The 12,327-nt window shown below is 49.8% G+C and overlaps 1 protein-coding gene across 3 annotated transcripts in view; it reads left to right on the top strand.

Annotated features, from left to right (window-relative positions):
* The first annotated feature begins 259 nt into the window (after nt 1-259).
* MDGA1 (MAM domain containing glycosylphosphatidylinositol anchor 1) overlaps nt 260-12,327 on the top strand; it is a 147,029-nt gene continuing 134,961 nt past the window's right edge. For 2 of the 3 annotated variants that reach the window (XM_087775426.1, XM_087775427.1), the window contains exon 1: nt 303-1,113. In XM_087775426.1, coding sequence (XP_087631552.1) covers nt 987-1,113 — 127 coding nt within the window. In that variant the 5' untranslated portion in view covers nt 303-986. Of the gene's footprint in view, nt 1,114-12,327 lie in introns of all 3 variants that reach the window. The other variant, XM_009475075.2, reaches the window with a different exon arrangement.

Here is a 12,327-nt window from a genome sequence, read left to right on the forward strand (position 1 = left end):
GCGACACAGACCTCTCTACAGCTGCAAATCATCTGCGAGGCGGGCGGAGCAGGCAAGCAGCGGAGGCGAAGCGCCCGCCCGAGCCCGGCAGACAACATCAGGGAAAGTTTTGAAGGGAGAAGGACCTGGCAGGCTGGGGAGGAGGCGAGGAGAGCCGGGCTGAGCTGCAGGCGGAGCGAGGGTGCATGGTCTCTCTGCTCCTCGTTTGCTTCTCCCTTCAGGCTGGCTGGGGCGATGCAGTGCAGCTGGGGGAGCTCTTGGGAGCCGCTTTAAAAAAAAAAAAAAATCCTTCCTGGATTTGATTAATTACAACAATCCCCTCCCCAGAAGATCTGGAAGAGAGGAGAGAGAATCACCTATCCCTCCCTCCGCCTTTCAGCAGCTGGCTCCTACCCCCCACCCTCGCTGCCCCCCCTTTTTCTCCACCTCCTTCTCCTTCCCCCCGTTCGCTCCTGGGGCTGCGGCCAGAGCCTCGTCGGGAGGAGGGAGGGCGAGGACTCTCCCAAGTTGGCCCCAGTTGGCAGCACTTCGGGCAGCGCGGGCCTCGGGGCTGCGCTCGGCGGCTCCCGCTGAACAAAGAAGCCCCCTTTCCCGTCAGGGGCCGGGGGGCAGCGCCGGGCTGGGCTGGCCCGAGCCCCGCTCCTGCCCCTGCCCGGCCCGCTGCCCCCGGGCCGGCCCTTCCCCGTACCCCCAGGACGGGCGCGGCTGCCCCTTCTCCTGGAGATCCTCGAGCAACCTGGCGAGGGGAAGCGGGAAGCAGCGCTCCGCTTTCCTGCCCTCCCTGCCTCCTTCCCCCGCTCTCTCCCTCCTTTTTTATTTTTTCCTTTATTTCTTCCCCCCCCTTGTTCGTTTTAAATTTTATCCCCAGGCGGCCCCGGTGTGGGGGGTCCCTTCCTCCGCCCCAGGGGCGCCGGTGCCCGGCGCGGAGCGGGGCGCATGGGGCGGCGTTCCGGGAGGCTTTCGCCTGCTCCTCGCTCCCCCGCCGGATGCTGCCTGGGCTGTTTTGGCTGCTTTTCTTCGCCGGCGATGAAGGCTCTGCCTTGAAGATGGAGATGATCTGTTTTTTATTCCTGTCTCTGGTGCCGGTGTACAGCAGGGGACAAGGGGTTTACGGTAAGAGACGTTGTCGCGGTCGGTGTTTGGGAGGGAGCGGGGAGGCGAGGGCGCAGACGGCGGCGATGGGATCAAAGTTAAAAAGCACCTGCAGGAGAAAGTAAATGATGCCGGCGAAGCTCGTCGCAGCCTGAGCGGGGAGATTTACGCAGCAATAGGGCTTCCAGCGCCTGTAGCTACTTCGTAATTCCTCGCCGTAACCCCTGGCCGCCTCCGATTTACGAGTCCGCCGAGATGGCAGGCAGGGACGGCTGGCGCGGCTGCCGCCGGGCTGGCCGCGCCGGGAGCCGGGCGGAGCGGGAGCTGCGGCGGGCAGCGACCCCGAGCCCCGGCCCTGCCTGCCCTCGCCCGGGGTTTGCTCCCCTGCGGGAGCACCGGCCCGGGGAGGCAGAGAGGCGGGCGGCCGCCGCTGCCTGGCCCGGGCTCGGTGCCCGCTGCCGGCTGTCTCCCCGGCTGCTGCGGGCAGCCCGCTCCCCGCCGCCGGCGTGCGGGGCGGTGCTCCCCGGCTCTGCCCGGCCCGGCGGGGCCGGCTCCCCGCCCTGCCCCGGCTCCCCCCGCGCAAGCCGCGGCGAGCCCCGCCGGGCTCCCTCCCCGCCGGGGGGGGGGGCGGGGGGCGAGGCTGCTTTTGCCCCCTATTGAACTTCGCTGCCGATTTTCTTCTTGAGACCGAGGGGATGGGTGGGGGGTGGTCTGTGGCAGAGCTGATGTCGAGCTGCCTGATTTTTTTTTCTGTTATTGTTTTTTATTATTATTTTTGCGGTTATGGTGCCTACTTCCCCTCCTTGTTTGCAGGCGGGGTGGCAAATGGCAATCTGGGGTGTCCCCCGAGAGCTCTGGCTCCCGCAGCCCTTCAGCGGCCGAGGGCAGAGGGGAGGGCGGGGGGCAGAGGCTGGGGACGGCACCCTGCGCCCCGCCGAGCGCAAGCCCTGGGCTGAGAGAACAGCCGGGATTTACTTCAGCCAGCCGTGCAGCCCCCCTTTCCCTCTCCCAGCCCTCTCTTAATTCTTGCTTTACAAGATCTGCATTTCCAATACACTGGGAAAAAATAAATAAAAGCGACCCACAAGACTTGCCTCTCATAACAAGCCGGCTTTATCTTGGCTTACAACTCAGTTGTGCATTGCTGTAAAGTCCTTCTGGAAGGCATGCCTTTGCCTCTAACAAGCCAAGCTCTCTGAGCTCTGAAGAGAGACCCCAGTGAGAGAATCCAGCCCCCCCGCTCCCCCTTTTTTAACAGCACGCAGCCAGTCTCTTGTGTGAGCTCTGGCAAAGATCAGTTCAGTCTCACTGACTATGGGTAAGTCTTTGTAGGTCACTTTTTAATGATGTATTTCTTTAATGGAAACAATTCCTCCTTTCTCCTTGAGGGCTGGGATGTTAATTTGAGTTTGGGTCCATTTTGTAAAATAACCATTTTAAATAGAGGGTGTTTAGCTTCCTTTCTTTTTTCTTTCTTCTTCCCAGTATATGTGTTTTCTCCCAGTCTGCATGTCCGGAGAAAAACTGTAGGACCCTCTGAAGGCTAGAAAGAGGAGGAGTAGGAGTTTGTGGTACAGAAACCTGGTCAGGGCAGGTTATTTAATCCTTTCAAACACGTAATCTCCTTCTAGCTGAACTTTTAAAATTTTGTTTTGGTGTGCTTGCTGCTGAGTAGCTGTCGCTTGCTGTAGAACGGCCTCTCTGCTCAGGATCATAGCACGAGGGACAGAGCCTAAAACTGGTTTTGTTTAAATGTGCCTTAAAAGGTTGCCTGTTGTAATTTTTTTCATCCACTTCAGTGAACTTGCATTCGATAGAGTTGCTGCTAAATTAGATCTTCAGAATAACTTCCTCATGTTTTTGTCTTTTTCTCTCAGAGAGAGATTGGAGAAGCTGTGTACAAAAGAAAGCACAGATACAGACATGCACTAAGATGAAGGCATCCTTTTAAGCCAAAATGGTACACTACTTCTATCTGTTCTCTTACTTAACTACACAAAGGAGACATCCAGCCTCCTCCCTCCTCTCCCCTCCCCTACCTCTTCAAACTATCTGTTGAGACCATCAGGAGCCTTAATACGCAGCTGTCTCCGAGTGCAGCCCAGAGCAGTGTCTCGTGGAATCAGCACACCGCAAACTTCTACAGTGACTAATAGTTTTCATATTGTCTTTCCCAATCCTGCCTTCAGTCCACTGCCCTGCACTGATTTCATGCCTTGTGCAACCAGCACTGTTTGTTTGGATGCGAGATTGCTGTTATTGATGGCTCAAGCAGAGCTGGATTGATACTGTTGTATTTGTAAGGATAAATAAAGCAGGATTAGAAACTAGTCCTGCTGCCCCGCTCCCCTTCAGTTTGTCCTAAATGTTAGTCTCTCACCATAGCTTTAATCTGTACTTGAGCGTTCTGTGTTGTGAATGTCGGTCTCATGTGGAACTTAATGTAGAAATTATGGGAACGCAAGTATCGTGTTTCAGATCTGTTTTTTCTGCTTTTGAATATTTATTTATGGTGATGGAGATGGGGAGAGGCATCTATATGGGTCTATAAATATATTTTGCTTTAGTAAATCTGCTGAGATTAAATCAGATTAAATGAGATAACGTATCCATGTGATGTACCCTTTAAATAATACACCCACATGGATGCACACAAAAGACCTCTGTCTAGGAGAGCAGAGTTGTTGGAGAGGTTTATTGAGATGAATGGTAGAAATAAAATGTGTGTAAGGGGGTTTCTGGGAAAGGAGCATTTGCAATGGAGGTGCAATTTAATTAGGAGTCAAGGTGCTTTTAGCTTGGTACCTGAAGAGGCTTGTTATATAAATTGGCATTTGTTGTAATGACCGAAGTGTGTCTGAAACCCTCTTCTCATTAGCTGATCCCATCCTTTCAGCCTTGTTTGTTGCAATAAGATAAGGCTGGCCTGATATGGAAGGCAGTTCAGCAGACTGCCAAGAGGCAACTTTTATTAGCCTTTTGTGGTACCCTGTTTCCCAAACTGCATGTGCCTTTTGATCCTGGTGCATTAGTGCTGCTGGTCAAGATGAGGAGCAAGCTGTAACAGATCTCTAGGAAATGTCAGAATTGGGGGGGAGGGAGGAAGAGGTAAGGAGAAAGAGGACTTGCCTTTCCAGGCTTGGAGTTATCAACACTTAAAGACTATAAATTAGACTGATAGGGGAGAATAGGGAGTGTTTCCAAAGGGAGGAGTACGCCTCTTGCTTCCTAGTCAGCCTCGCAGACCCAGGGACTTGCGTACCTCTGGTTCAGAGCATGCACTGGGCTGCCGCTCTGCTTGCTCCGTGGGTAGTATATAATTAACATTTCTGAGTTGTCTTGTAACTAGCACAGTCCAGCTGATCAGCAGCAGCCTTTCAGGCCGAATAAAATAGTGGGATGTTTTGTCCCCTGCCTCTCATCATTCAGCTGCAGAAAAGGCATTTCAGGAATGGTCATCGCAGTGTGTAATGAGGGGCTACAGCAAGGTGATGGAAAGGGGATAAAAGGAAGGTTTAGGCTGGGCAGCAGGGAAAGCTGCCTGGCACCCTGATCGGAGGGGCTGGATGGGCTGCACTACTTCAGGCACTTGAAACTGGTGTGGGTGAAGCAGTTGCAGTACAGAGTAGTCCTACCTTGGCCTCTGAGGTGAGGAATAAATGACCCAGTAAAGCTCTTTCTTTAAAGAGACACCATCACACTGAATCACCCATGAGATGCCACTGCGGGCAGCCAAAAAACCTAGTGGAAGAATGTTTTCTTGCGTCTGCGATGGAGGAGTGTCATGGTAAAACATATCCTGGGCTTAGGCCATAAACGTGTGCACTTCTTCATTTCATGTACGCATGACATGATTTGTTTCCTGCTCCTTTTACCTGTAAAGTAAAAGCCTCCTCTTTTCCTAGAGTTTTCAATGCAGGATGCCTCACGCCCTCTTGCAACCTCTGTGTGCGCCTGTCTTTTGCTGCTGGTTTCTGGGGGCACAGACACATTCTAATGTTAACCTTGAGCCTGGTGACCTGGATCAGTCCCACTCCCCTGCCTCTGCCTATAGCCGTTTTGCCAGCAGGAACAGGAGTCCAGACGAGGAGCTCTTCAGCTATCCTGCTGTTATCCCAGTGCACCTCATGCCCAGCCCTGTGCCCTCAGAAATGGGTGAGCAGATCACTGGCTCCTGTCAGCCACTTCTTGGCTGATTCCATTTGGAAAACGCGATGTATGAGCACAGTGATCCTCCAAATTATAAATATATATATATATGTATGTATGTGTGTATGTATGTGTGTATATATATATACACACACACACACACGTACGCACATCCTGTGTGCTTAGCCATTTCTCCTTGTTGTCCAGACCTGAAATCTATGGTGGCTTAGGCTGTAGCCTTTTGATTACAGGAATGAGTTTTGTAACTGGAGGGCTATAGAAATAGTCTCACCTAAGGACTGTCTTGGTCCAAGATTTGCATAGCTCTTCAGCAGCTCTTTAAGGTCAAAGGCATTAAATCTGTCTGTCCTTGTGCTTCAGCATGCCTTGCTGTTCTCCAGCTGTAGGGTGTCAGATTCACCCTCCTGTGACACCAGAGCCTCTGTTTTTAGGTCAGGTCAGTGGCTTCACACACCAGATAAGCCCTCAATTGGCTTTAATATGCAGTACTAGAAAGCTGACATTATCCTCTTGACAGGTTGTTTGCAACTTGCTGGTAGAAGTCAAAATATTTCACTTAGGTGTCATCAGAAACCACCATCCTATGCTAATTTTTGTGGGAACATGAAGACAGATGTTGAATAATTTGACATGAGCAGCATAGCTTTTAAAATTATCACCGTGTCAGGTTTGCACTGGATTTTTTTGAACTATATGTATGTATTTCAGATGAGCTTAAGTGATAGGGGAGGGAGATATAGTAAGTGCCTCCCAGTAAGTGGAAGATAGAGCAGAAGATGGCCTTGGAGGTTCAGTAGTCAGACAGCAATTCGGCAGTGGCAGTAAGGGATGGTGTGCTGCTGAGGCTGCTGTTCTTATTTGTAAGTAACAAGACAAAGTGACTTCCATGCCAGAAACTTGGAGATCTTGTGACACTTCCCATCAGCCAGAAGCCCTATGTTTTGCCTGTGGTTTGCCTGGAGTTGCTGCTATTCTGCTTTCCTGAATAGTGCAGTTTCAGGCTTCCAGTTCCTCCCTCCACACATACCGTGCTCTTTTGGTTCATTAAGCACAGTCTATGCCTAAGGCTCTTGCCTGTGTGGCTACGGCTTGTTATGAGGAGGGCAGAGTTGAGGGGTGGGGAAAAATTGCATTCTGCCCAATGTCAATGGGCTGGCAAAAGCGATAGAGAGAGATGCATTTCTACTAGCCAAAGACTGCTTGGGGTGGAGGGTGTTTCTTACTCTGTTTGTGGAAATGTCCTGAACCCTACCCGCGAAAGGTTTCTTTAGCCAGCGTAAGGTAAGTCCGCAGTCAACTGGTTTGCCTGTGTAGCTCTGTAGAGACAGTTCAGTGGTGAAGTTCTCACCAGAGTGGGTGAGATGTTGGTATTTCTCGTGCAGAGGGGTTGCTGTGTTGTGCCCTCAGAGGGGGCTGCATTTCACTGTGGGGAAGATGAGCGTTCAGCTTGTGACGGGCTCCTTCCAGACAAGAGACAGTTGAAAATGTTGGTTTGTTCTCAGAGATGCTGTGGGTACCCGCATCTGGTAATACAGTGTGGGTTTCTTTAGGCTATACCTGGTAGCCCAGGTCTTAGGTAGACTGAAACTATTAAGAAAATTTTGAGACCATTTCTGCTCTCAAGCAATCAAGGTGAACGCATCGAGTGCCTGTGTCCCAGCCACTTTTTGCCAGTCATCAGCTGCTGGTCTTGCATGGGTTTAAATTCAGAAGGGGAAAACGTGCCAGTGTCTCCCAGGCTTGTGGAAGAAAGGGAGGGATGTGGTGCTGACACCGCACAGCAGAATGCAGATCTGGCAGGGCCTCCAGGATCCACCAGAGAGAGCGATGTGCTGCGAAGAGGTGGGAGAGGAGGGTGTGCGTGTTTCGTGTCTTTGTGCCCATGTTTAACTGGTGAGATCTCTACTCTGTTAGGATCCAAAGTACTTGCTTTGAAAAGAAAAAAAGCTTTCATCTGCCCTTTATTTGGGGGAGGGGGTTGAAGGAACAACAGAGGTTTGTTTTTTATAGCCAAGCACTTGCTTAGTGTTTAAAAGAAGAAATTAAATGTGTGATAACCCATGGAGCTGACGATCAAAAGCGCTGCATTAAAGAGCTAGGAAAGAACTTGGGAAGTGGAGCTAGGAAAGGGAGATCCCGGGCATCAGCTGGTCTTGGCTCAGCAAAAGTTAAGTCAGAGAAGGGCTGTTACCAACAGGTTGGCTGGGACAGGGCTTGTTGGGAGGCAGAGTTCTCCTGCCCGGTGTCGGGTGTTTCTGGGACCAAAGGTCTTGACTCCCCGCTTGCTTTCCTGACTCCTGCCCAGGTGCAACGCGCAGGCTGCAGGCGGCTCCTGCTTTCCCTCCGGCCCGAGGGAAAGGGGAACGAAGCTGCCCCTCCTTCACCGTCCTGCCTGCGGGCTCCCTCCAGCTGTGGCTGGGGAGCACATCTGGGCGGGGGGGCCACACCTGGGCAGCGGGGCCGTGCCGCTCCGCCGCTGCCCGGCACAGGGAGGCGTCGCAGCGCCCCGGCGGCGGCGGGGGGGGGGGGATCCCGGGGGGGTGCCGGGACTTTGCTGAGGGCAAACCCCGTGGGAACCGAAACGCCGCTTGGGGAGCGGCCGTCTCCCGGCGGCAGAGGGGCGCAGCGCGGCGCTGCCGGACACGCGTGGGGCTCGGCTGAGTGCCAAGGAGCCCCCGGAGGCAGCTCGTCCTCTCCCTTGCCACCCTGGGGGACTTCGCCTGTCCTTCTTCCCGGCGGTTTCCCGAGGCGGGAGCGAGGCCGAAGATCGCGGGAGTGAACGCCCGGGATTGAGCTGCTGCTTCCAGGTTTTTGGTGCTGGCTGCTTGCCTGCTGCTTTGCATCTCTGGTTTGTTTTAGGGTCTGAAGCTCTGTCACATTGTACTCAATCAGTTCATGATTCTTTTTTTTTTTTCTCACCCCCCCCCCCCCCCTTGTAATACTCTTGTGGAGTGGGAAAGTGCTGTTCTTTCCTTCCAGCAGCATCTTGTCTGTTTCCTATAAAAGACCATACGATAAAGTCAGTGCAGGCCTCTTAAATCCTTAATTAGCTCTTCAACCGTAGTCTCCATTTCTTTTTTCTTCACATATCTGTGCGGTTGTGGTTTGGTTTTGTTTTGTTTTTTGGGGTTGGTTTGTTTGTTTTTTGTTCGTTTGGGGTTTTGGTTGTTTGGTTTTGGTTCTCGAAAAGGTAAGATTAAAGGAGTGAAAGGAATCTGAATAGATAGGAGGGAGGAGGGATCCTCATACATGGCCTTGCTTGGGCAGGAGGAGGAAAGAAGACAGCAAGGTGGTGGCTGGCTATCAGGGCCTCTGAAGTGTTCAGGTGAGGGTATTGGTGCCACGATATATCTCCTTGGCTCCGTGAGACAGCAGAGCTGAGGGTGCCACAGCAGAGGTATTTGATTGATGCTGGTGCTTTGGCTCTTGGAAAACATGACGTAGGGGCCCTAGCTTAGTGCAACATTGTCTTCTGAGCGTCGTGGCTGCCTACAGGGAGCTGTTTGCACCAGTGCATTGGCTGCGCTGTATCCCGCGTCAGCTTCTGACTACTAATACCTTAGTTTTAATGCCCAAATACTCTGGTCCTTGGCTGGCAAAGGTAGATGCCTGAAGTTAACCAGGGAACTAGAGAGAGAGACAGCTGAGTATAAATGATTAGTTCTTTAAATTTTCTACTTGTTCTCCTAGACTAGGTAATATGGTTACTCCAGTGTGTGTTTGTATGACTGTATTCCCAAAATCTACAGAGAGCTTTATGGTCTAGTAATGTTCAAACTCCTCTGAGAAGGATGCTCCCTTTGTACGCTTCTGTGAAGCACTCTGTGTTCTTGGTATCCTGCTAGTAATGAACAACCGCGTGGACGCTATATATTTCAGTGGGTGCAAATAAGGCAGGACAGCCCACTGGGGACAGCCATGGTGCTGGATTCGCCTGGTTTGGAGTCACCAGGACTGCTCTGTGAGCAGGTCACGGCTCTGTGCTGGGCTGTGGACCTCCTGGGAGAGGGTGCAGCAAGGTGGTGAGCAAGGACCTTGAACAGCTTTTATTGTTCTGGCCAGCCTCTTGCTTTGTTGTTGTTCCGTTCGCTCGTGCTGCGAAATCGCTCGTGGACGCGGTGTTGGCTGTTATCCCTTTGCTTTAGCTTTAATAGGGGAGATATCACTGATGTAACTAAAAATCTTTCTGGCTGTGATGTGCTGGCTTGTGGCTTCTCTCCGCTGTGCGCTGTAGTGTAGGACAAATGGCGTGCAGATATTTTTGCTGGGTTCGTGTAAATGGAAATGATGGCAGGGTGAGGATAGCAATTGACAAAGGTGCAGTAAGAACGGCAGTTTCTAAAGACAAATTAGCAAATGTCGCCTAAAGAAGAACTGACATAACATTGAAAGCTTAAGTCAAGCTGTGAGAAAGGCTTTAGGATGTCTGCAGGTGGACATTTAATACAAGAGTAGCTGCTTGCCGTTGCTGCTCCTGTTTCAGAAGGAAATGGTCCTTCACTAATTGGCATGAATTGTTTTAAAATAAATGTGGATGGGAATCTTGAGCGTTTCTTATGTGCCTTTGTGATGAAATAAAAAGGAAAAACAAAGATGTGATTCAGGCAGATGTTTGAGAAATGTGGCAAAATGGCTTTTGCTTACAAATGCCATTGCACCTTCTGGTGCTTGTTGCGTGCCTTGCATGGTGGAAAAAGGCATTTGTAGAATTAGAGCGAAGAATGACTGTCTCTTACTAACTTTAATAAACGGATTATTCTGACTCAGATCATCCCTGGAAATAGCGGGAATGTGAGAAACTGAGACTCACAAAAGTAACCTGAGCAGCAAGAGCCAGCTGGGGATGGGAGACCGAACTCCTCTGCCAGTCAGGTGAATCCAGCTGGGTGTTAAGAAAACTTAACTGGTCTGGGGCATTTCCACTGCAGTTGTTAGACCCTGAAAATCTCTGAGTGCACAAGTAGGATTTCTTGTGGGTTTATGTGTTTCCCATCCCTGTAATATCTATGAACTTCCACCTTTACAATGCCTCTGTTGCCTACAGTTATTCCATTCTGCACGTGGGGAAATGAGATGGAGATTAAGTGATTTGCCCGTGGCAGAATGGAGAATCGAACATGAGCAAAGTTTTAACCATCCTTTTCTCTCTGGTAAAGTGCAGCTGGTATTAGGTACAATCCCTGTGGCTGATAGATCCAAGGTAAATACATCCTCGATAAGAAGGAATAAGCCATTGAAAACAGGCTCTGATCCAGTTATCTCAGCATCAAGGATTCTGGATGCCAGAGCAGAGCACAGCTTTTGAAGAAGCAAAAAGAAAGTCTGAATATTCCAACACGTTTTGTTATTTTAAGTATGCGCTAAGCCGCATTCCTATTTTTCTTACAAGTATGAAGATAGGAAGAAGAAATCTGTTGTGTTTGTTTCCCAAATGCTAATGAAGGCCGAAAAGAATTAATGTCAGTAATTTTTTGGTGGTATGTTTTTGTGGTTGTTTTGGTTTTTTTTTTGAAAGAGAGATTTTTCCTTTATATTTAGAGCAATTAAAATTCACAAGTGTATGTTTGAGAAGGGGATTATCTTGATCAGTCATCACGTAATTGCTGAATAAGAAGACCTTATCTCTGGAACTCAGAAGTGGGTAGTGGTGTTAGCTGCGTGTTTTTTAAGGTGTAGCGACAGACAGCGCCTTGCTATTCCCTGTACCTCTACAAATGAGGAATACTTGGAAATTGGATAAGAATACAGGAGCTTTCCAGTGCTATGAGACAGTGGGATTAGGGGAATGTTTTTGCAAACAAATTGACTTAAGGTGCATGTACATTATGCCTAGGCAAAAAGTAGGACTGTAACTTGTGAGTGCACTCTTGAGCTGGCTTTAAATTGTCTGTTTTGGTTACTGATTGTAGTACAGCTGTAACATCGTGGAGCTCAGCCTGGCCTGTGCTCCAACAATTTATGCAATATCCTGAGTGGGCTTTGCGCTGTGTGCTGAGCCCCCTGCACCTGGGGTCACCTGGCAGCAACATACTGCGCTCGACTCCTTGATAAATAACTTGTGGGGCACCCACACCAGGTTCGTGCTCACTTTTGGATTGCAGCGCAAACAAATACACTCAACTCCTGACTGTGCCACCAGGTAGTGATCCTAGAAACCCAGCTAGCTGGCTTATTGTGGGGTGCAGTTCGAGGCTCGAGGGCTGCAGCGGCTTAGCTACTGCAATCCAGTAGCTGCTAACTCTAGCAAGACAAATGCCAGGGTTGTTCTTGCTCTGTGGTATCATTCAAGCAAGCATAGCTTGCAATGTGGGATTGCAAGCTGGCTTAATGCAGCTTGCTGTTGTGAAAGAGAGCCTCTAGGCAACAGGTCTAGAATTAATCTTTAATTTTGAAAAGCTATTCCTGAATAACTCCTTGCATGCACAAGCCCTGCATTTAGCTGTGATTAAGTTTCTAAATTGTTTTTCAAAATGGGAGAGTCAGGCTCCTGAACCATGTAGCTGCATGTGAAGAAGTTACCCATAGAAACTAAGCTTCAGCTTTGGTTAAAATAGCGCAATAATAGTTTGTTTTCTGGCTGGTCAAATGATAAGCAGCTCAAGACTTTCATCCTTATTCCAGCAGAAAAATGCAATCGACAGTAGAGAATGACTGTTTACTATGATGTGCATGATTAATACCATAAATCTTTCATGTGGGGATGTTGGATGAAAGGCATGAATATCACCACAACAAATTGAAAGGAGCAGTTTGTTACATATTCGTGGCTGGTAATGAGGCTTGAAACTCTATGTAAAAGGAGAAATTAGCCAAAGTGAACGGTAGTTGTCGAAACTGGAAACCACTCTGGCATTTGCTAAGCCTTGGCAAAGATGCCATGCTGATTTTTGCAGATCACAATGAGCATATGTACCTACTTGTGGCTGATGGTTATTCCAAGTGGCCAGCAGTAGTGTGTGTGCTATTTGACAAACAGTTCTGCTTCTCGGATTATTATGGAGACATTTCAAAGTATGTTTGCAGCATATGGCTTGCTTAAGGAGATCGGTTTAGATAAGAGACATT

Source organism: Nipponia nippon, unplaced genomic scaffold (genome assembly GCF_047370975.1).
Source record: "Nipponia nippon isolate SJK-2023a ecotype South Korea unplaced genomic scaffold, ASM4737097v1 scaffold_4, whole genome shotgun sequence".
NCBI classification, from domain to species: Eukaryota; Metazoa; Chordata; class Aves; order Pelecaniformes; family Threskiornithidae; genus Nipponia; species Nipponia nippon.